The sequence below is a fragment of the Cupressus sempervirens genome, chromosome 11 (genome assembly GCF_028749045.1).
Source record: "Cupressus sempervirens isolate cs-2001-9-10 chromosome 11, ASM2874904v1, whole genome shotgun sequence".
NCBI lineage: Eukaryota > Viridiplantae > Streptophyta > Pinopsida > Cupressales > Cupressaceae > Cupressus > Cupressus sempervirens.
This window is the reverse complement of record NC_143128.1, coordinates 683,934,656-683,960,762: the sequence shown is the minus strand read 5'-3', so window position 1 is coordinate 683,960,762 and position 26,107 is coordinate 683,934,656. Positions and strand designations below refer to the sequence as shown.

General features: G+C 34.9%; 1 protein-coding gene across 1 annotated transcript; it reads right to left on the bottom strand.

The window, feature by feature from the left end:
• Positions 1–13,470: 13,470 nt before the first annotated feature.
• Positions 13,471–13,872, bottom strand: LOC149531560 (E3 ubiquitin-protein ligase RHA1B-like). The gene has a single exon (XM_089808361.1). The coding sequence runs from the start codon at positions 13,870–13,872 to the stop codon at positions 13,471–13,473; it is 402 nt and encodes a 133-aa protein (XP_089664487.1).
• Between the last annotated feature and the right edge of the window lie 12,235 nt (positions 13,873–26,107).

The window sequence follows — 26,107 nt, the reverse complement described above, 5'->3', positions numbered from 1 at the left end:
TGGATCACACACTGGTCATGTAGAATTTTAGAATTGGTTCTTGATTATTTGTTGGTTTTTTAATATGTTCTTAGTTTTGAGATCTTGGTTTCACATGATGTTGTTGTCTTATCAATTGTGTATGTAGATTTGGAGTATCATCACTTAGGGAATATATATTAGTATTCCATGTATCAATCACTATCATGGTTTACTGGGAGTTGCTGGTAATGCTATTTATTCACTAGTGCATGGTGGGTGATATTCTTTAGTGTGGTAAATATTTGAGGACTCCTTAGATGTTGTTTTTTCATACGGGTCTTTTGCATTTCTTGGTGCATTAGTAGGTGGTGGTTTCCTTTACAGTGATTAATGATAGTAACTTATTGAGGAATCAATAGGGGTACTTTTTTGAGTTGTGGTTCCCTTATTTAATAATGATGTAGTGAAAGAATGAATGAACCCCAAGAGGAGGTGAGAAAGCCCCCAACAAATAACCACACAACAGAAACACAACACACAACATAGGATCTAATAGAAAATCCAACTATTTTATTTGTATATAACTCAATACATGCAATTTGTTAAGCTATAAGACTTCCCACTTACAAAAAAATGCAAGCAACTATAGTAATTTAGTTCTACAAGATCCCATACAATCCAATCAAAACCTACCTAGTCCAGATCTGTAACACCAAAAAACTCTAGTAGAAGGTCCAAGAAGATCTAAACTTGTGCTTGCAAGCCACCAAGAAACTTTCTTGTAATTCATCCACATCATGATCAAATGCAACCCAAACTAAATGCACTAGTCAGCTGATCAAATCTCCCAAGACACCCTATCAATGGACCAAAACACAGAGCACCAACAGAAACCATCAAGCATGCCAAGTATACACTAATCATACCTAGAAAGCACATCCACTTAGCTCCCTATTCACTGGGGACAGATTCCACAAGTGGATCATCATCTAAGAACCACCACTATCACCAATTTCCTTCAATCATAGAGTTCCTTAGGTGAAAATACAATAGAGAACTACCCCAAAGTGATTGAGCATCACCTCCTTTCAACTAAGTTAACCAACTCCTATAGGTTTTCCAATTGCCATAGGATGATCTTACAACAAATAAGATAGTTCATTATTATGTCATGATGTACTCTTGACTCTAGATTTGAGTTTTCACATGATATGATTATTCTAATATATTCATTGTTGGAAATATTCAAGATATGACAAGTTACTGAGAGGGGAGGGGTGAATCAGTAACTTCTAAAATTTCAAACAATAAAACTGTATACTGATATATTCACCATTCATCCAAGTAACCTACTGTAAGCATGAAACAAAATCATTTGCAACACTTGAACACACAGATTTGGTGACCCATAAACCTTCCAAATAGAAAGTAAAATTGGGGTGGGGATGAAACCCACAAGCTTCGTTACTGCAGTATGAAGTTGGCCGGTTAAGGCTTACAATGACCACTTCTGGTGATCTGCCCTGTTAGGAGCACAAAGGATTTCTAGATCCACCTTGTTAGAGGATTTTCAAACATACAATAAAGTATGCACTCTGTTAGGAGATTTACAAAAGACTGTTAAGTCTACCTTGTTAAAGGATTTACAAAAACTGATTCACCTGTTAGAATGAAACAGTGGATCTGATTACAACTGATTGCTGATAAGATCCGCTATGCTCTGATTCACCTTGATGTGATAGATAAAACTTTTCTGCTCCAAAAATCGACCTGCTGAATATCTTCACAATTCAGCCCACATACTTTCGCACGCATGTATTTCTTTCGCACTTTCACACTTTTACACTTTCACATTTCCATTCATTACCATTGCCATAACAACTATATTTGAATGATACAATACATTGCATATATATACCATCCATATAAACAATACATGCAAGGTCGGCTAAACAATACATGCAAGGTCGGCCAAAACAACAAGTGCAAATCTCTATACAAAGTCGGCCCAAGGTAAAAACTCGGGTTCACTGAACTGACTCAGTGTCCTTCTGATACTCGACGTCCACTGCGTTACTTGGCATCGTCATGCACTCGATAGAAGTGAAGGCACGGTTCATACTAAACACTTCGAGTAGTTCTAAACTCGGTAACCACTGGAGACTCGGTAGAAGAGATGTCACTCGGTGAATACTTCTATCTGAACTGTAGCTCGGTGATCAAAGGAAACACTTGATAGAACCTTGTGACTCGATGATAGTTAGTTTCCTTGATATCCGTCTGAGCTCGGTAAAAAATTAATTTCCTTGATAACCTCAGGAGCTCGGTTATCATGAAGTTCTTGGTTACATCTTAGTACATCTTCACTCGGTCAAAACTTATTCCTTTCTTTACCTTGAACACTCGGTAAACACTGGCTGCTTTGTTCACCTTGATCACTCGGTAAACACTGACTTCTTTGTTCACCTTGATTACTTGGTAAATACTGACTTCTTTGTTCACCTTGATTACTCGGTAAACACTGACTTCTTTGTTCACCTTGATTACTCGGTAAATACTAACTTCTTTGTTCACCTTGATTACTCGGTAAACACTGACTTCTTTGTTCACCTTGATTACTCGATAAACACTGAGAACTAGGTAAAGCTTGGCTTCCGGTGAGAGCTCGGTAAGCATTCAGAATCCAATAAGTGTTGTAACTAATGACAAAAATGTATCATAATGCCAACAATCTCCCCCTTTGGCATTAGTGACAAAAACACTTATGAGACAAAATTTATCTGACATGCTGATGACTGATTCTGAATATACATAGCTTCGTTATATACAACTCCCCCATAGAATGTACATACATTATTTACATGAGCTGTATATCTCTTCCTTTGTACAATTTTTTTGAAAACACTTATTCACCCATAGTATACATATCCAACAATAATCTCCCCCTTTTTGACAATAATGCCAAAGAATAAAAGAATATATATACTTATATAGAAACACCAAAATGAGAGATGAACTCTGAATGTACCTGGAGAATAAGCTGGAGAGTCTTATCCCAATTCTCTTGCAAAATTTTGCAGGTGGAAAGAGCTATTTGAACTTCAGCCGAAAGTTCAATCACATGATCTGCAATGGAGAAGTTATTATCATGGATTAATGTCTTTGAATGTGCAATATGCTTCTACATTGAATCCATGATGGGAAGGATCATGTTTTGGATATCTATCAATGTAGATCGGATCCTTGCCTCTTCCCTCAACAGCTCTGCCTGCTTCTCTGACAAAAATTTGATTCTGAGGTGATGAGATGAGCTTGAACTGGGGTCAAGCTTCAAGTTCTGTGCGCTTACCTTCAGATCTTCATCAATTTTATTTAGTTTCTCTCTTATTCCTTTAGTGTACTCGGTAACATCACAAAGCTTAGCAAAAAGAGATGTTACATTATTAAAAGAATTTTCCATATCTGCCAAAACTGAGGTTAATGCAACCTGATTTATTGCAATGTTCTGGGCAATGTGCCCTAATACCTTATTATCAAATTTCTTTTCTGCACGCTCAATTAGCTTTTCTTGTCCGGAGGCATCTTCATTGAATTTATTAACTGCCTCTTCCAGTTGAATCAAAATGTGTTGAGAAGTATTAACATCAACACCTATAGCCTCAGTAATTATGTTCCGGGCTTCCTCAATTATCCTATATTCCTTATCCCTTTCTGATCTTAACTGCATCTGAGTAGCCTTTTTCTCAATAAGTTGACTAGCATACCTCATTTCTTCAATGGTAGCATTATCAAAGTCAATCTTTGGAATTACTATCTCTGTGTCCAAGTCAATGTCTTCAGGAATTTCCTTTCCAGTGATCATAAGTCTTAATGGTTGCTTTTGTTTGACTTCTGAGATGAACTGTTTGACCTTTGGAATAGACACAACAGTAGAGACAGAAGGACTAGCAGTAAAAACTGGGATGCTTGAGGTTTGAGTGCCAATAGAAGTATGTACAGGGTCAAAAATTTGAGTGCTGGCCAAAAATGGTGATACACTCGGTAATATAGTATCTGAGCTCACTGTGCCTGAAGTAGATGGCGACAAAATTGTAGAACAAATTTGAGTTGTCAAAATTTGAGAACTTACAACAATACCAACTGATGATGATGGAGTCGAGGAGGCTAACTCGGTAGATGAAAAGGGGTGCAGCTCGGTAGTCGAAGAGGGATGCAGCTCGGTAGATGAAGTGGTAGTCACTTCTACTGATGATACCTGGAGCTGAGATATGGCAGGTGTAGATGGTAAATCTGGTGTAGATGAACCTGTTGAAGCTGACTCCAACCTTGATGATGTCACAGGTTTGGCTGGGGAGTGAGGAAGGGATGCAATAACTGCTGTTGCAATTTTTACCGTATCATCCTCCTTATCTTCCTCTTCAGCTTCTTCCTCTTTGTCTTCTTCCTCTTTCTCTTCTATCATTGCATGCAACTCTCCTGGTGTAATTGTGATGGATGGAGTGCTATCTGATTCATCACTGCTGCTGCCGCTATCATCATCCTTTATTTCTACTGGGTCTACACTGGGCTTATGTAGATGATAGATGTTTTTCCACATGTTTGTAGCATCATTTACAACATGCTCTATATCTTTGATCAAAACCAAACAAGTGTGGAATCTGATCATCATTTTACCTTCATAGGTTTTCAATTCAGATTTTACCTCTGCTCCAGTGAGACTAGGCCAAAGATTCTTCAGGGATTGCTCATATATATCTTTTACCGTCTTGGTGGCTAACTCCCATCTTGGCTGTACTCTCTCCAGTAGTTCTTTAGAGATATGAGGAGCAATCTGGTCCGGGGAGTATTTCCATTTTCCCATTTTGTTAAGTACCAGTTCCTCAATTTGCATTTTCTCTGCATCAGTCCTTGTCTCAAATCTTAATGCCTTGAAATTTGCGATGCCAGCTCCTTCTTCCAATGATTTGAGCCTTTGCTCGAATGTAGGTGTAGGTTTGACCAATACAAGTTCCTGAATACCTTTTCTCGTTCTCCGAGTGAATACTACAGTAGGCTGCTTCTTGGGCTTGGTAATGATTACCTTGCCTTTCTTCTTTGCCGGTTGCTCTTTTTCTGATTCTTTTTCTCCTTCTTCTTCTTCTTCACTTTCTTTATCTTCACCTTTTCCCTTGGTGACCATAAGAGGACTCATTTTAGTTTTCAGTTTGGCCACTTTCCTCTTACCTTTGCTGATGGCCTGTGGAATTTTGATTTCCAGTTCAATTCTGGCCTTTGCTTCATCATAAGTACCAAAAATTCGTTGCCTTGGGTCTACTGGCTCATTTACCAGTGCTTCAATGATATCCCTTGTTTCATCAATATTTACCTCATATGGAAGAGGTTTCACCCAAGCAACTCGGGGTCTAACTGCCTGTATGTATACCTTGTCACAGTCAACCATGAAACAGACATCATCCTTATACTCTTCAACAAGTTTTGGAGGTATTCTAAATCTGTTGTTCATCCTTTCCTTGAAATCTTCAAAATAATTATCCATTACTTTGTCAAAATTCATACCCATTTCTACTATGAATTCATTTATTTGATACAAAATTGGAGTATCTTTCCTCCATACAACTGTACCTTTGGATGGAAAGAATTTCTGTACATAGAAAAATAAACAAACTAGCAAAGAACCAAATTTACAAGGGTTTGTCTTTGCAGTCCTTATGCTTTCCATGTTTTTATTGAATTGTTTTAATAGCACATCAGCTAGGTCAAACTCCATATTTTTCTTTACAATTTTATATGCCAAATCTACAGCTTCGCAAGGTACACTATTCAGCCTGCTGGAACTATACAGTTTGTATGCAATAACATAAATACCAAATTTCAGTTCTATATCTGAAACATTGTTGAGTTTTAAACCTCTGCCATCCCATTCAGCTTGGGTTTTCTTCTGTAACTCATCCCGTCCTAGGGTTTTGGTGGTTTTGGCTTTGCTGAGCATTGGGAGACCCGTGATTTTGTGAATCATCTTCTTGGTTATCAAAACTGGTTGTTCCAACCACAACTGACCATTATGTACTCGGCTCAAGATATACCTCACCCATTTCACTTGGAAACTTCTTGGCAGATGCGGGATATGGGTTAAGCCTTTGGTTTCCAAATGTTTGAACTCAGGTTTTAGGGTTCCATCCACGCATAACTCGGCTAGGGTGCTATCCATATCTAGTGTCCCTATTTCTTGCACAGTACACTTGAAATGAGTACGAATATCATTGATTAGAAGTACCTTTGGAGGAATCTGTGATTGAGCTCCATGTGGGTCGAGTGATTCAGCGATGGCAGGAACAAGCTTGAACGTCGGTGCCTTCCATTCCGTTCCCTTCACAAGCATTTCAGATCCTTTCTTCACCTTGTTGCTGCTGGTGCTTACGAAAGCCATTGCTGCTCGGTGAGTAAGAAGATTTCGTAAGAATACTTCGCTGGAAAATCTCTTCAACTCACTTGAATTCGCTTGAAAGCCCTCTTTTTGTAAATCTCGAATTCGCGGTGAAAAATGAGGTTGAAATCTGCCCTTTTGATGAAAAATTCGCCATTAATGTTCAGTACGGAGGTAGCTGTGATCGACAGGCTGTCATCCACTAGCTCGGCTTAAACTTCGCAACTCGGTGACCAAAAGAAAATAGGTTAAACCGCTCTTAACTCGGTAAGAGAAGAACCAACCATGCTCGGTAAGTGCAACTTGGTGAAAGAGGCCTTATTGCACCCGAATGAGCTCGGTAAGGTCATGTACCGACCATGATCCTGATGTATCTGAAATACTGATTTGATCATATTTTCATTCTAGGACTGCTTAGGATATTGCTTTGTAGATACAGTCCTGATCTTATCCTGATGAGTCTTAATTGGAAATGGTAGAGTCACTCACTTCTTGAGTGACCATTCCATCACTTGAATTATCTGGCTCGGTAGACTTAGAAATCCATTGCTGCTTCATTTGCTTCCGAATATTTTCCACTTTGATTTTCTTTTCATCCTCGACTTTCTTTATGTTCATGGAGTTTTTAGATATATGACCAAGTTCTGTACATGTATAACATCTTACAGTGGTATCCCTTTTTCTTAGGTGATGCCTTGCACAGTTTATGCCAGTATGACCATATTCTCCACAATAATGACATCTACACCAAGTGTTGTAGTCCCAACCAAATATTGCTTTGACAAGTTGTTCAGCTGAATTAAATGATTTGAATTTGCATTGTGATGCCTTATGACCTTGCTTTTGGCATTTGTGACATTTACCTTCAAATTTTGGTTTCTTTTTGCATTCATTGGCTTTGTGTCCATGCTGATTGCAATTGTAGCACTTTCCATTAAATTTGCCTTTTCCATTGCTCCAACATCCGTTAGATGTATGACCTAACTTACCACAGTGGCTGCAAGTAAGTTTTTGATTCTTTTGAGTACCCTGTTTGGAGGATTCACCTTCTTCCTTGTATCCAAGGCCTGCTTTACCATTTTGTTTATGAAAGTTTTCTTCATTTTGCAGATTCAATTGATCCATGTCCTTTTGAGATTTTACCATTCTCTCATTGACTTGTTTTTCAGAGATTAGATCACTTTGTAAGCTTGCATTGATTTGTCTTTCAGTAATTAAGTCATTTCTCAAATTCTCATTCTCAGATCTCAGATTCATAATTTCTTCATTTGCATTAGATAATTGAGTTACAAGATTTTCAAGCTGAGAGGATTGATTATTCCTTACCTCTAAGTCTTCAGCTGCCTTGTTCCTTTGCTCCAAAATTTCACATAGCCTGATGGACTGGATTCCTTGTTCCCTTTTGAGCTTTCTTACTTCTTCCTGCAGAGATCCATTCTTTTCTAAGAGTTCTTTGATTGCTTTGTCAGCTTCATTTGAACTATTTGATGGCGAGAGATCTTCAATCTTTTCTTCAACATACTGATGGTCATTCATTTGCTTTGCAAGTTCTTTTCTTCTTTTCAAGGATTGTGAAAGATGCTCTTTTGCTTCATTGAGTTGAGCCATGGCCATTTTCAGATCTAGCTTTTCATTCTCAATAGTTTTGTCAAGTCTGAATATCTCCATTGTCCTTGATCTTTGCTCAAGCTGTGAAACTTTTATCTTGAGAACCTTATAGCTCTGATACCAATTGTTGGAAATATTCAAGATATGACAAGTTACTGAGAGGGGAGGGGTGAATCAGTAACTTCTAAAATTTTAAACAATAAAACTGTATACTGATATATTCACCATTCATCCAAGTAACCTACTGTAAGCATGAAACAAAATCATTTGCAACACTTGAACACACAGATTTGGTGACCCAGAAACCTTCCAAATAGAAAGTAAAACTGGGGTGGGGATAAAACCCACAAGCTTCGTTACTGCAGTATGAAGTTGGCCGGTTAAGGCTTACAATGACCACTTCTGGTGATCTGCCCTGTTAGGAGCACAAAGGATTTCTAGATCCACCTTGTTAGAGGATTTTCAAACATACAATAAAGTATGCACTCTGTTAGGAGATTTACAAAAGACTGTTAAGTCTACCTTGTTAAAGGATTTACAAAAACTGATTCACCTGTTAGAATGAAACAGTGGATCTGATTACAACTGATTGCTGATAAGATCCGCTATGCTCTGATTCACCTTGATGTGATAGATAAAACTTTTCTGCTCCAAAACTCGACCTGCTGAATATCTTCACAATTCAGCCCACATACTTTCGCACGCATGTATTTCTTTCGCACTTTCACACTTTTACACTTTCACATTTCCATTCATTACCATTGCCATAACAACTATATTTGAATGATACAATACATTGCATATATATACCATCCATATAAACAATACATGCAAGGTCGGCTAAACAATACATGCAAGGTCGACCAAAATAACAAGTGCAAATCTTTATACAAAGTCGGCCCAAGGTAAAAACTCGGGTTCACTGAACTGACTCGGTGTCCTTCTGATACTCGGTGTCCACTGCGTTACTCGGCATCGTCATGCACTCGGTAGAAGTGAAGGCACAGTTCATACTAAACACTTCGAGTAGTTCTGAACTCGGTAACCACTAGAGACTCGGTAGAAGAGATGTCACTCGGTGAATACTTCTATCTGAACTGTAGCTCGGTGATCAAAGGAAACACTTGATAGAACCTTGTGACTCGGTGATAGTTAGTTTCCTTGATATCCGTCTGAGCTCGATAAAAAATTAATTTCCTTGATAACCTCAGGAGCTCGGTTATCATGAAGTTCTCGGTTACATCTTAGTACATCTTCACTCGGTCAAAACTGATTCCTTTCTTTACCTTGAACACTCGGTAAACACTGGCTGCTTTGTTCACCTTGATCACTCGGTAAACACTGACTTCTTTGTTCACCTTGATTACTCGATAAATACTGACTTCTTTGTTCACCTTGATTACTCGGTAAACACTGACTTCTTTGTTCACCTTGATTACTTGGTAAATACTGACTTCTTTGTTCACCTTGATTACTCGGTAAACACTGACTTCTTTGTTCACCTTGATTACTCGGTAAACACTGAGAACTAGGTAAAGCTTGGCTTCCGGTGAGAGCTCGGTAAGCATTCAGAATCCAATAAGTGTTGTAACTAATGACAAAAATGTATCATAATGCCAACAATTCATATGGAGTATATTATTTTTATTGGAGTAGATGGTTTAGATCATGTTTTCATGTGAATGATTTTTATTCTATAGTTGAAGCTTTGAAATTAATCTTGATTCTATTTCTATGCATTGAGTATTTGCTCCTTTTTTTGATACTTCATGATGGTGCTATGTTGCATTCATACTTTGGCATCCATATTACCTAGTTAATGCTTCTCATGGATACTTAAAGACATAGGTGATGCTGATATTCTCAAATGATTATAGATATATGTTGGGATGATTTATTGTTTTAGCAAAATGACTAAGGAGAATTCACTTCACATTGCCTTTAGAGAAGAGAGGTTTTGGAATAGTCTTCAAGACTTGGATATCTTAGTTGATCATTATCATCCCCACTCTTGGTCTACTTGGTAGTATACTACTTGAAAATTATCTTTTATTTCTCCTTTAAGTACATTATATTTTAGTTTTATCTTTCATAAATATGGATCTTGAGTTGTGGTGATTGCTACTGTTGGAGGATTTAGTTTAAGAGATATTCAACACTGGTCATCTCCTTGTACATATGTGGTTATTATGATATCAATATGGTTTAGTTTAGAAACTTTTTTCTTGGGAATATTCCTTGGATTGAGAATGGTATTGTTTTGATAATATTCTCATAGAGATTTACATATACCCGATCTATATGTTAGTTGGTCTAAAGAGGATAAATGTGTTTTGGATGCTACTATTATGTGTTGTTTTTGTATAATTTTTATATGACCTCTAAAGGGATAAACAAGTTTAAATCTAATTTGAATTAGTTTTAGGAGGGACCAAGGAAATCAGGTCACCTTATTCCTTGGACTATGATGGCCAAGTTGCCTTGTTCCCTATAACAAAAATAAGAATTGTAGATATGGGTATGTGTTATCTTGAAACTCTATTTCTTCTATTGAAATTAGATCTAGACCTATACTTGAATCTACAAAATAGAAAATGGTGTGTGTGTATGTGTGTGACTATAATTTTTTTTTCCTTAGTCATCCCCCTAATTTGGTGATTTCGAAGTCTACAAATAACTAATATTAAAATAGGTATCATGTAGGATCTTGAATCATAAGTGTATCTGAGTTTTCTATGAGTGAAAATACATAAAGGTAACCTATAGATCTACTCATGCATGTAGAGTAAACTGTAAGTGATATTTAAAGTGCACATATGAATCACATAAATTAAAGTAATAAATTCATATCTAAAGCTTGTATGTTGAAATATGAGAATAGCGTAAAATTATACCACATCCAAAGGAAGAGGTGTAATCAAATCATTAATTGACAGTTTTCTATTATCCTCCAACATCTCTTGAAGCTTCCATGTTCTTGATATAAAATGAGCTTGGATCCATTTTTTTTTTTGCTTGATTTATAAATCTTCACTTCATATAATGTCTTAAAATTGTAGAGCTCCCTAGTCATGATCACTTTCATTTACAAAATGGGGTAGGATAAATTTTCATTATACCCATCTCAAGCATTTTGGGGTGCATAACTTGGAGCAAGTAAGTGCGAATTTGAAACTCCCACTTAAACAAGCTAACCATTAAATTATTAAAACTTGAGGTGGAATTAAAGAGAATGAAGCAACCAAGCTACCTTGTTCTATGAATGTGATGACCAAGTCACCATGTTCCTCCCAATGTGGTCCCAAATTTGATCTAGAGGCCTTAAAAGCCAATGCAAGGCCAATTTGAATGGTAAATTGGTGGTGACATTAAGATAAAATATGGAAGGTCGTGCATGGTAAACATGACCTATGTGGATGCAATAATTAAAGGGCACACCTATAAGTAAGGGCCATATAATTTTTTGATGAAATTGGATTAGGGGAGGACTCATATTTTGAGTTAATTATTAATTAAATACACAATGAAGTCCTATGACACATAATAAAATGAAATACACTAAAATGAGTGTTAGGAAAGCATATAATTGGACAACTAAAAAAGACATACCATTTGCAAGGCTAAAATAAAATAGAATTACGAACAAATAAATTCGTATAAGCACTCCATGAAATGCTAAAAAAAAAAAACAAATGAAATAATGTAATCGATATAAAATCTTTCAAAAAATGGTTGAATAAAACTACATATAAATATATTGCATGAAACATTTTAAAACAATTCCACATACACCAAACATTTATCTATATATATCATCCACGATATGTATAGACAAACTACTAAGCAATCTTAGTAGTATTATTGATGAAACATAATCCTTGGGAGCCTTTTGAGTGCTTTAAAGTCCTTTATAAGCACATTTATAAGGTCCTTCTCAAGAATGCAATCAACATAGAGTTCCTTTTTATAAGCACTTATAGAGAAAATTTGTGAAGTGAAATCTTGTTAGATCATCACATGCATTCAAGTCCTCATTAATAAGCATTTATAGAAATTTTTTTAGAGGTATCAAAATAATGGATTGGGATATTGTTAAATAATTGCATATGTTCAAGTTCTCCTTAATAAGCATTTGTAGAGTGTTTCATACATATAAGATCCTCCTTAATAGGAATTAATCAAGAAAATTGTATAGCTATGAAACTAACTAATTGATATCTTTCTAGATAATCACATACATTCATGTTCTCCTTAGTAAGCATTTATAGAGAAATTTTCATAGGTCTAAGGCTCTCTTGATAATGCAATTTATATAAAGTCCTCCTTAGTAAACATTTTTATAGGAATCAAAACAATTAATTGAGATCTTGTTAGATCGCTACATACATTCAAGTCCTTAATAAGCATTTTTATCTAGAAACTTTTATTGGTATGTGACCCTCCTTAACAATGTAATGGGTATAAAGTCCTCCTTAATAAGTATTTACAAATAAACTTTTATAGTTATCAAAGCAAGCAATTGAGATCTCATTAAATCATCATATAAATGCAAATAAGTTGAATTTTTTTTTTGTATCATGTCATACGGCCTCTAAATGTATCCTTCAATCTTTAAGAAACTTGAGAATTTCAATGTGCAACCTATTAGCTATATTGATAACTAAAAAAGAGAGGATACGTTCAAGATCCACTTCAAACTGCATGCAAGGCTTAAAAAATCTCTAAAAAAATTCAATAACATAGAACATTGGCACCCAACACTTGCAAGGTCAGGATGGGAAAGGATGTCCTCATTGACATGCCAAGCAACTCATCCAAAAGAGCCCTCCAAATGACCACCCAAACCCTAGATGTAAACTTCCATCAATGAACTAGATTTCATGCTCTAGATGGCTAGATGCTACCAAATTGAACATTTGCCTTCTCATCTATGAGGACAATTATCAAATTTGTTTGAGGTTATGGTACTAAGAACAAGTTGTAAATGACTCTTGTCAACGAGAAGCCAAAACTTTAGTAAAGCATCTAGCTATTAATGTCATGACACATCCTAATGTTGTAATATTCGTTTCTCGTTTAATTTATATGGTAGAGAGTTCTTAAAAACTCAAGATCAATTCATCTGCCATTAGTTACGAAATCCAATTACTGAATGCACATTAAAAAAATAAATCATAAAAATTTTTCCTTGTCATAAATTCTTCAATTCATTCTAGATCAAATCTAGATGCTTCTTAGCAACAAAAAATGATGTCTATCCAGCCATCAATAACCTAAATCGTATAGAAGAAAGAATTAATTATTTTTAACCTCTCCTCCATTGACAAAACATTTTGCCAATATAAACCTAATTAATTTTTAAACCCAAACCATCAAACATTACAAACATACAAATCATTCACACCACTATTATTTAGCAAAATCTCATAAAGCTCAAATTGAGAATATCCTCTCAAATTCATCATAACCCTACATAATCAGCAATCTTTTTCTTTTGGCAGCAGAGAAGATCTGCAGAGAGGGCACGTATTCTGGTAGTTTTCGATCCACTTATCCAAACACTTCATGTGAAAAACATGGCGGCAATTAAACAGCTCTCGAATTTCCTCATTTTTCCCAACAGAATTCAAGCAAATGGTGCACATAACACCCTCACAAAACCCATCTAAAAATGACTCCAATTTGCATTTAGGCAAACTATCCTTCATCTTGCAAGCAGAAACGGAGGAAATGGAAATGGCAGAATAATTTTGCTGGTGAGAAAGTCCAAGGCGAGAGAAAAGCCGTTGCATTAAATCTCTGATATAAGCCAAGGTAAGTACTATGGCAACGACATATCCGGGAATAACCAGAGCAGAGAAATTTGTAGCAAACACCATGATTCCAATTGATCCTCACAGTTTAGCTCTAATGTTTTCTCTAAATGTAGTGTTCACTCAACCATATATTAATCTCCTCTTGTTCTGAAGAATTTTCAAAGATGCTGGAGGGCCATTTCGCATGTGATTGTGAGGAGATTGCAAATAGTTTTATAGTATGAGAGATCCCCACAATCTTAATAAGACGTGCTTATAGAATCTCATTGACTTTATAAAGAAGGATCCATACAAATTTTGGCCGAATCTTGTCCTTTTAATGAAGCAGTTATGAATGGATTAAATAATAAGTTTAAGAAATTAAAAAATAACTTATGAGTCATAAATTAAATTAGTGTACGCTGAAAACACACTTTATGCTTTAGAACATGCAGGTCTTTTTACCAGTATATAACTGCATTTTTTAAATTTAAATTCTCAAAATGTTATAAATTAGATAAAATTTGAAATATTGGAAGAGCTATTTTTTTCAACCATAATGTGTTAAGCACAAGTAGGCTCGAACCCAATACCTCCTACACGAGAAGCAAGCTTACAAGTTAGAGTTGTGTTGTTGGCTCTTGTCTAAATGTTGGAAGACTATTATATACTGAATAATATCTTTATTGTTCAGGATCACTTTATCTCATATAATTGAGATTAAGGTCTTATATATTTAATTTTTAATTAATATATATGTTATTGACAAATTGATTTAGTATTTCATTTTGATATATTCTTTATGAAAGATTTTAAAATTTGATTGAATTATCTTTTAATAGTCCATAGTATTGTAATATTAATATTTTTTAGGACTGCACTCTGTATGAATTTTTTTCTGATTATAGATCACTAGTTGTGATATGAAACATCAAGCTAAAAGTTCACACCTAATACTATCCTTAAAACGATTTGCATTGCAAACTTTAAAATCATTAATACTCTTTCATATCCATCAATTTTTTCATGGTGGTGGAATTTGTTGGTGTTTTAAAACTACAAGTTTCAAAAATCCAATAATGAGAACAAAATACATCTAGTGGTAGCTAATTCCCACGTTCAACATACTTATTTAGACATCGGGGCCAACTATAAGGCTATACTCCTTCTACTCTAGGCTTTGCAAAACCTAGGTAGGTGAACCTCAGATTTGTTCATATGGTACCAGTTGCCAAAACATATATTTAAATTTGGATAAAATAGATTGAAACCCCAATTCTTCTATTACTTATGCAAACAACATAGACATGAATTAGCTAATAACATGGCTTATGAACTTGACAAGGTAAGTGCAGGTTGTTGGTATTTTAAACTACCAAGCAACAAAATACTTGATACCAAGATGGTGAAGAACAACTTAGTCTAATAGTTAGCTATTTCCCATGCTCAACTAAGAAGTCCTCAAATATGGACCCAACTTCAACAAAACCACAAGAATTTTCTACTCTTTAGGTTCTACAAAACCAAGGTGGGTGCACCTAAGAGATAAAAGGATTCAAAACTAGATATTATCTTCACACTTCATTCATTTACTGATATTCTTTTACAAAACTTATCCCCTATAGCAAATATTTAGTCACAAATTTTCTCAAATTTATAGATAATTCTAAGTAACAATAGCTAACTACAACACAAGAATTAAATGCAACCAAGTGCTGACCAGCAATTAAATTTTTTATATATGAAAAGTAAATTTTGATTTTGAATTTTGAATCTATGCTTCATGCAATTCTATGATCTCTTCTCATGCAAATTAACAAAAGTGATCAATGCCTCATCCATTGGAGATCAGAGTCTACCCAACAAATTTTTGATCTTATCAATTGCATTACAATCAATATTACCAACAATTTTACCCTAAACCTCATTCTTATGCATATCCTTCTTATTGTCTGTAAATCCTATCACCTCACTGAAGCATTTACTTAATTCATTGAATTAAAAGCAATAGTAAACTGATATACAACCTATCTTAGTTGTATTAAGTTGAATAAGCTTTTCTCATACAATGTCAAGGTAACCAATTGATAACAATGGAGACAAGATTTAGAGAAAATAGACATGGTAGTAATTCTCCTTTGTTTTAATTTTCTTTTAAAATCAGCCAACATTGATGTAAAACTTAGAACAACTCAAGACAAGATAACATGATCCTTAAATATTGATGTACTCTCAAATTTGCAAAGAAAAATACATCACAAAATTAACATCAAGAATATTGAACCAATTGTAAGCCTAGAAAATAACTAAAAATTACATAAGAGTTTAGACCCTTTCTCTAGCCTTGGGATCTCATTTATATAGCATGAGATGCAACAAGCTTTAGGCTTAGAGAAAAATGACAGCTATCCTTCAGACATAAAGATATTTAGAAAAAGGTTACTATCATAAAAGACAAAAAATGGTGCAATAGAATAATTTATACCATGAATATTCCTTTTGTGGGACCTACTTTTGTTGCGGTTTCGTGTTGTTGAGGAGCTTTAATTGATGAGTGGACTTGATGTAATTATCATTCCTTATAGTGTGTGGCCATTGGATTTACTTGTGATGGACCAAGTTCTAATATTTGAAAGCTGAGTTTAACTTGTGGTTCACCATCTAGGTCATCATGTACTGACAAATCAATAGTTACACTTGATTCTTTTTCTTCCAAGTCATCAATTTGAACATTTATACTTGTTACTATAGATGATTGTTTATCTTTTTCCTCTTTTGCTTTAATTGATACATCAATTATTTGTAGCTCATTTTGGTCCACCTCATCTTTATCAATTTCATCGAATACTAACTATTTTGAATGTACAAGATCTACCATCCACTTGTTGAAAAGAGTGTCATCTAGCCAATTAAAACTCAATATTTCGTATTGCCTCTTTACAACATACTATCTTAGTTTATTTATTTCAACAAACTCCTCTTTAAAAGAATCAAAGAATATTTGAACTTTAACAACTTCCTCAATTTTTTTTGCCAACCATGCATGCCCCTATTGAATCTAAGGCATAATAAATCATCCAATTCTTTGGCCCATTCTTCCTTTTCTTTCAATTTATCTACTTTCTTGAGTGTGTGGGGGAAAAGATCAAAGTTTTTATGAAGATACTTCGAGAAATAGTTTATGGTTCTCTTCTATAATGAATTATCAAAATTAGAGAGGTCATTAGTCATGTCAAAGGTTTTTTCTATTTGTTCACAAGATAGACTAATGACTGAGAAGCATAAAAGAGGGACATCCTTGTCCTTGTTATTCCATTTATTCACAATTGGCTTCAAAGAGGCCTCACTACTTTTCAACCCATTCCATATATTCCTTAACTTTGCCAATGTTCATAAAATGTAGGCCAATCAATCTTGTTTACCAGATACATAATTGTTTTTCTTATTTTATACTTATATTGGATATCCAATTCCACATACAATGCCCATAGTTTGTTCTTCTCCTCTTCAAAATCCTCAACTGTATAAGATTGAGGTCTCTATGGAGTATCTAGTAACTCTATGAGGGGATTTGACTTGAAAAGGTCAATTGGAGGATGAGGAGGATAAGTGATCTTAGGTTGGCTGGATTCTCCCACCATTCTTTTTCCAAATTGCTTTTCCATTTGAGCAATTTGAGCCTCCAATTGATGTATTTTATTTCCTCTTTCCTCATAAGCCTTTAGCATCTCTTCAAATCTACCATTAAGTTCCAAGAACTTGTTCTTATCCTTTGCAACAACAACAACTCCAAAATCCACCATTTCTTTGGTCATTTGGAACACATTTTCACTATCTACCTCCTCTACCCTATAAACCATGAGGTTTTCTTTATGGTCAACACCTGAGGCTTCTTGCATCTTGCTTTTATCATTTTTCTAGATAGACCATAGATCACTAAAGCTTGATGATCATTATTATACTTCAACCCCTTATGGGCCTGCAAGACTTCTTTAGTTTTGAACTGAGTGTCTTTATCTAGATTCCCATTTAGGTAATATCAAGATTCCTAAATCATTTAAAAAACGTCTTCCCCCTTCAGGGGTTATCTATCCAAACTCCTCCACGAAACTAGCTTTAACTTCTTCAATTTCAGAGTCCTTTTTTCTAGGTTGCTATGCTTTAATCATTTTACACTTGGCCTCAAAATTGTCAATATTTCTTCTCCAAAAAAATTGAGAAAATGCTCTTGACTTGACAAAACTCTCATCATCAATAAATTTCTTAGATGCTTGTGCTATTATAGGATCTATTTCCTTACCTCTGTAATCTCCCACAATGAGAGCTAGTGTTGGCATAGGAGGTTCCTCAGGCACTCCTTCTGTATCTGTTGTTGTGACTACAATATATCTCTCCCCTCTCATTTGTCTCAACTTCTCTTTCAAGGATACTTCATCATCTATCTAGAGTGGGGTCTAGGTAGGGGAGTATTCTTTAACCTTAGAAGATGATCCCTACTCCAGTTTCTATTTCTTAGGTGTAGGTGTAGTAGGTGGGCTCTTAGAGCATGGTATTTTCTATTGAGGAACAATTTGTACACTCTTGGCTACTATATACCCAACTTTCTTCTATAATGTGTACAACCTTGGGTTCAAAATCATCATACTTTCCAATCTTTTCTCCACCTCAATGACCTTATCAGGGTATGTTTGGGTCAAAATTTCCTTCTTTTCATTCAAAGTTTGCATAAACCTAGTAAAGTTATCCATCAACATATTTTTTTTCACACCCCAATATTTTCTATCAGCAAGGGGATCATAGTCTAGCTCAATAGCATTTATAAAATATAGAACCTTGCTATATACTTTCCATTTCTCTTTCCTAACTTCCTACTCTTGTAATGAGAATTTGTTCCTAACTATATCTTCTAGAAAGTACACCATGTGTTTATGAGCTTTGGCTTTAGTTATTTCTCTAAACAACTCATAAAATCCCTCTGGGTCTATAAAGAAAGTATGGGATTGAGCCATTTGATATTTGTCTAAAAAATTCTCTAAGTGCCTCCATCCCTCTTTGACAAAAAAGATTGTGCACAATAGTGACCTGGGGAAAGAAAGTACCTTTGGATTTTCTCAAAAAATCTCTTTCTTCTACTGATCCTATTTTCCACAAGAGCTCAACAATTCCTACTTTTAAAGGCACTTGATAGGGTAACACATGTGGTTTTCCAAGAAAACCATAAACTTTGAATATAGTTAACACTGCATATGGGATGATGTCTCCCAAATTGTGACTTACCATCAACCCTTCGGCATGATCTTGCAATCTAATCAATTCTAATAGATATTGAGGTATCCTAGGGCTATCCCCTACTAACAACATTCTAGGTTTGGAGGAAAAGTACCTATCAAATCTAACAAAACTTGCATCAGTCACCTCCCATGTCATATCTGCACTCTATAATTAGACAGGGAGTTTTTCTCCATCTCTTTCCAATTCCAATTTCATTTCTTTGGTGAAAAAGGTGACTCCCTTATACAAACATATGTATATTAACATTGAGTACTAGCAGAAAGGCTTGTCAACTTTAGCCTTTTCAATACCCATTAACCCAGTATGAATCTCTTCTACCAAGAGAGTAGCAAAGTCAAAAATAGAACTCATACCATACTAAAGGGTTTGAGGAATTATGAAGAAAAAATAGCACCTAGGATGTGGTCTTGTTCATCCATGCCAAACATCTTGTAGACAGAAATACAATGCTTGTGCTCTGGGGTTGAAGTATTTTCTCAATAATATCTCTAGGGTATTTGGAGTAACCAAGGGTAAGTGTCCTATTCTAACAAAATTTTCTTGTAGTGGTCCTCCCCTTAATATACCCTTTTTCTATCATACCTAGCCTGGAGATCTTCCATATATATCTTCTCATGAACTACATGGTTAGGGTTTAATTTGAAAACTTCTCTGAGCAATTCTAGTGCCCTAAAAGATTATCACCAGCGTGTTTCTTCACTATCCTGGTTATTGGATCATATTTCTTTGACATTATTGCAAGAAAATCATTGCAATAGAAAACTCCTGGGATAATTAATTTGACAATGTCAAATTCCCATACATTATTTAGGGGAGTATCAAGTCTTCTTTCTAGAAACCATTTATGGAAAGCCTCTAAACGTCCAATAAATACTTCAACATCTCTCAACCAGTTTGATTTGTTATAAAAACCCTCACTGACCAATAACCTAGGGTTCTTCAGTATGAGTTCTTTTCCCCTAGAGAGTTCATTCATGGATTGTGGCATTTTCTTTAGAAAATCATCATGCACAACCCTTTTTAAGTAATCTTCTTTCCCTGAAAAATCCCTTCATTGAGGCATGTTTAATAATTATCTTACTGTGAAATTATTTCTCAATTTTCCAATAATATAGATACTTACCTGATTCTCTCATTTATCTCTTCTAAAAATCATTAGCAACAAATGGAAACCCTTAGAAAAATGCACTCTTAACTCTAAAAATCTTTTCTTTGCAAGAATTTTGTAACTTTAGTGTTCAATAATGGAAAATCAGAATCCTTATTACAAAATTAATCTCACATGAAATAGCATTGATCAGAATTAATGCCCCAATAGTCATATTTCATGTTGTACCATGGAATTTAAAATTCAATTGTCAATCTTCACCAATCAGATGACTTAGCTTTAAGCCCAAATGACTGCATTACCCTTTTGTGAAGTTGGCACACATCAACAAGGCACTTCCCTATATTTGTTAAGGTTCAAGAAATTTCAAATTGTAGGAAAGTGCTAATTTTTGATTTTCATGAGATCGACGATCATGAAAAACCTTTGGAATTATGATGTTTGCCTTTAATATTTTGGGCCAACAAAATCTGGAGCCAACAAACTTCTCTATTTTCTTTCCAAGTGATTCTGAAACTCCATCATGAAAAACATCTATTTTGCTAAGAATGCCCCTAATTTTACAAAACTACATGTAACTTTCACCACTAAATATATGCACATATTCTAATTGCAAAAATGGAAATTTCACTTTCTCCCCTTTTTAACAATATACTACACTTCACATTTTGGATAAAAATGCCCCCTAGTGCTCATTTGAAAAATATGCCCCTTGGCTATGAGAGAACTTTTAAAATTGAAAAATTGAAAATATCATATAGTTAAAACTATACAATACAATAAAAAATACTTCAAATTTTTCACTTTTCAACTCCTAAGAATGAGCATTCAATTTGGAGAATATTAGATTTTAATATCTCTCATTTTACCTTCTCTCTCCTACCACCTGGCACCACATGTCAAATCTTCATTTGCTAGCTTTGGAACCTCAACACTTAGTAGGACCTACTCAATCCTTGATCATAGGTTTGAAACATTTGAATTTTAGCCTCCCCATATCACAAAATTCATGACTTCATAACTCTGCCCTTTCATTTCCTGACCATATGATTCTCACCTTCACTTAGCAAGACCTACTCAATCCTTGATCGTAGTTTTGAAACATTTCAATTTTAGCCTTCGTAACTCAAACTCTCCATTTAGAAGCCTCTTGACCATATGATTCTATTTGGGATATGCCATGTTTCACTATCTAGTTTGTCAAGCACACTGATAAAATGTTAGTATCACAGCCATCTAATTGGCCGTGGCCCCACTACGCATGACTTGGTCTTGTGTCATAAAGAGAAATTCTTTAGACACTTATAATGAATGTGATTTAGCCTTTAAATAGGAAAAGTAACCACACTATGGTCAATGTAGGATAATGGAATTTGTGATGCCATCCACTGCTATGCCCTAGTCATTTGCTGCTTCTCAAAATAAGGAGTTCAACCCCAATGATTGCTTTGGTAATCACTCTACTCTGTACTGGGGCATCTACATCTGTGGGGGTAGTCTAAGTCCAGGCCCCTTGGAGACATCATTCTTGATGGTCATATTATTGATTACCAAATTATACAAAGATTGAAAAGGTTCATCCTTGTCTATATTAAGACCTGTGGCAGGTCATTGCATTCACATTATTCCATTTTATAACAAGAGCTAATGCTTGGCCTATTTCTATGACCCCAAAATGCCCACCCCCCACCCAAAATGAATGGTTGATGTGCTATCTTTCTAGAGGATTAGGAAGTGTGATCCATGCTATGGCTTGTGATTACTACTACCATATTGACTTTCGCATCTAAGAAGCATTGACTAAGTACCGGGATGATCATGTGAGGACCATGGAGAATCTAAGCACCTCCACATTGGTATCAATGCCTCCTTCCTCCAAATGGTAAGGAAACCTATAGATGATGATGTCTACATCTTCTTCTGACTCCTATATCTGCTTGCCATGCTTATTGCTTGGACTCCCATTTTTCTCAAACTTTCCTTGCGTGAGGGCTAGAGATAATGCATGGATCATGTTGCCTTGTCTTTATCTATTTAGTGAATGTTTTGGTAAATTGGGTAGAGGACTGTGGGAACAATCCATTTCCTTTTGTTCCCCATGTGGATCTCCTCCATTTAGCTAGACATAAGGGAAGTTACTACCAAAACATTACCAAAAGATGCCAAGATGAGACCCTTTCATATAACGCCTCCTAACACTGAAAACACTTTTGGCAATTACCGACAAGATAAGACCCTGTCCTAATCTATCAAAGAAAATTTACTGCATCTTTTAATACATCAAGTTAGCAATGGTTGATGAGAAGCCAATATTACTATGAATGTCCTCTAGATGCACTCTCAGATCAGCATCTTCATAAAAGGCTTGCTCTTGAGGAGAAAATCTTGTATTCTCTTTGACTAGGTTCTCCTTGTCCTCGTTGTCTAGCTTAGAGAATTACCTTAGCTTGTATGATGGAGGGCACAAAAATTAATTTGGTTTTCTCCCTCTATGTGAGAAATAAGTACATTGTTTAGTCTCATGAGCATGATGAGAAGAGTCAGAATAGGGGAGCTCCTTGATATTGGACACATCTAATATAACTCTACCAATTACATTATAATTGATGGCAAAAATGGAATTCTTCATCTTTATAACATCTAACCCGACCAAGTGATGATGTAATGTTAAGTGCCAGGCTGTTACTTATATATTCCATCGAATTGGGCCTTTTAAATATCAACCTTCCCTTTTCATTATTGGCTCTTTCTCTTGCCAATAAGTGACATAACTCTTCTTTCAAACATATACTCCCCTTTACTCGCAAATCCAACTTCCATTTATGGTACCCTTGAAGAATGGTACCTTAGGATTCATCTTTTCTCAACATGTCTCATTTTTTTTCTTTTTTTGTTCAGTGTGTAACTTCAAATTATTTATCTTCAAGATGATATATGCATTTTCCATGCTCTTTAATGATCATCATCATTATAACTTCCTTTCTTATTTCAATCCCCTATCTCAACCATCTAATGAGATTAGTCAAGCCCCAAAGTGGGTCTAGCTATTTTTTATTTTGTTCTCAAACAAATTACCTTTCGAACTAATCGAGCAATCACCTAGACCTAATTAGATTCCAATTCAACCATTGAATCATCATTTAAAACTCACTTAAACTTGTTTTTGCAAACTATAACCTTCTGACAAGAAGGCCTATGAGCTAGCTTTAAAAACCAACTGAAACACTTGATTGAGCCCTAAAGTTAGACATATCAATTCTTTGTTCCACATTCTTGCATCCACTTAGGTTTCATCTCATGACAACATCTGAGTCAAAGAATATTAGTTGTCAAAGTTTCCTTTTATGAACTTCTTGCAAACAAACATGTTAGAAAACAATAAAGTGTGTTTGGTTTTGGTTTTGAAATTAGGTCAAACTGACACTTGGGGGCATGAAAAATGGGGCATTACTTTAGTGTATTTCTCAAAGATTATAAATCTATGATTTGGGCTCATGAAAAATAATAGGAAAAATTTGGTAGATGTCTGAAGTTGGGTACTTGGATTTGCAGAACTAGGAACATTGGTAGAATTGTGACTTTCTCAAATGAAAAGGACTCAGGAAAGTGTGCAAACATATTCATTAAGGCTTGAAAATTGGCATATTTAAAATATTTTTAGAGTAGAACATAGTGGTACAATCCATTTGGTCTCATCTATCACAGATTTAGAGTTATGACATCTCGAACAAGGCTGCTAATTAATCTGCACTTTTATACACTAGTAAAACTTCATAAATTGCATTTGGAATCACATTTGAAAACTTGTCAAATAGATTCATCATAGGCTCGAATCTAGAAGATAGTAAGTGTTTGACCCCTAGAATGCAATGAAAAATGAATTTTCTCATTTCAGTCAACTAGTTCAAAGTTATAATAAGTCAAACAGGCTTCCCAAAATTTTGAGAAATATGCATCAACATGACAATAGTAAACAAACAACTTTGAAGTCCCATTTTGTTACTGGAATATAAATTAGGCATTGACATTCATAATGCTAACTTTAGGATTCTAGAATTCAAAATCTAGATTATGATTAGGGAATTCAATTTGGGACCATTTGGTTGACAAAGAATTCTTTACGAGAATACACATTCCTCCATTTGGTTGCACATTATGGAATTGGAATGGGTTGTATACTATTACAGTGCTTGAAAATAAGTGTCTAGTTGAAGTCAGTGAGAGAAATTGAATAACAATGCATGATCATCTTAGGGATTGGGAAGAGAAATTATATCATGAAGGAAATTACAAAGTCTTTGTATCATCTATGGTTGCCACAACAAATAAATGATATTGAACTAGAGGGATAGGTGAGTTTGATATATTGTTTTTTATGCTATTCAATTTTTTGCTACAAAGATGTTGCTAACTGTTTCATGGTCTCGCTCTTTTTTTTGTTTAGGAAAGCCTGTTGACTTAAATGGTCACGCAGTTGTAGTAGAAATGGGTGATTTTAATGAAGAATGTATTTAGCATCTGAGAAAATCAGGTAGAAGACTAGAAATCCTAATTGTTACAAACTATTAGCTACCCTTACAATAGTTTAGAAATTATTTCATAGAAGAATTAGCAGAACTATTAGTAAGCCTTGTTTAGTTGTGGTGGATTGACTTTCGACACACAGTTCTCTAGTCTTGGCTCTCCTTGAACAAGTTAAGAATTTTAGAGCTGTATGGTGTGTACAATATTTAATGCATAGCTATATGTCTTGCATTAAATGTGACCAAGGAGGGATTATAACCATAGCAAGAAAATAGGAAAAAAAACACTGCAAAAAAAAAATGTGACCAACGCCAAGATTATAACTAGTGGGAAACAAAATAGGTCATCTAGACCTCAAAAATAAATTCATTTTAATTGGTGTATAATGCCCATTTTGGAAAAAATGGAATTAAAACAAGAATTTGAGCAATTCCACCTATTTAGGTGACAGACCAAATTCAGGGTTTTGGGGGTAAATGAACATACTAGATTCTCATTTTTTCTAATTCTAATTCCCATTGTGTGGACCCAAAAAATAGATTACAATTTTTTAAGAATTTGAAATACCAATTCTATTCTAATCCCGATAACCAAATGGGCCATGAGGAATTCAAAACCTAGTCAAAACATATCAAAACAACTTGAAAATTGAAACACAAGTTCTTTGATATGCATATTAAACATTCCCAAAGTGGCAAGTCATGAAACTTAACTGAGTGTGATATATTTAGTTACAAACTAGGCTTCTTGTCGTTGTTTGACACTTTCACTAAAGTGTAGATTTGAAGAATTTTCAAAATGACGCTTCATGAAATGATTTGGAATGATAATTTATCATCATGGGATGCATGGACATACTGAATGTGAGGTGTTATAAACATAAAACACCTCATAGGCCTCAAAATGATAGCTGAGCATAGATGCAAGAAAAGCACTTATAGGGGCTCAAATTTTGAAATGGTACTCAAAATGGGAATACAATTTTGAGTCTGATCTACAAACTAGGATTTACAAGTTTTATAACTTTAATCCAAATATAGATTTAATCCCTAATCTAGATAGTAATTGCATGGTATGCATTTTAAACTGTTGAAATTACAAGAAAATTTATGCTTTAAACACAATTAATCAAGTATGTGTTTAATAACAATAAAAATTTAAAGAATTGAGAGAATAAGAAAGAGAATAAAGAGACAAACAATTTGATATGGAGTTCATCCGGGTAGGACTACGTCTCTGGGTCTACTTCTCAATCGGGGGTTGCTCTATTAATTCTGCGAAGCAAAAAAAACTTTGTTACAGAATACAAGCTTCGATTAGTCATAATCTCTTCTATGAACTTGAAGGTACTAGATAATGCCTTCATGCTTACAAATTCTCTCACAAGGAAAAACT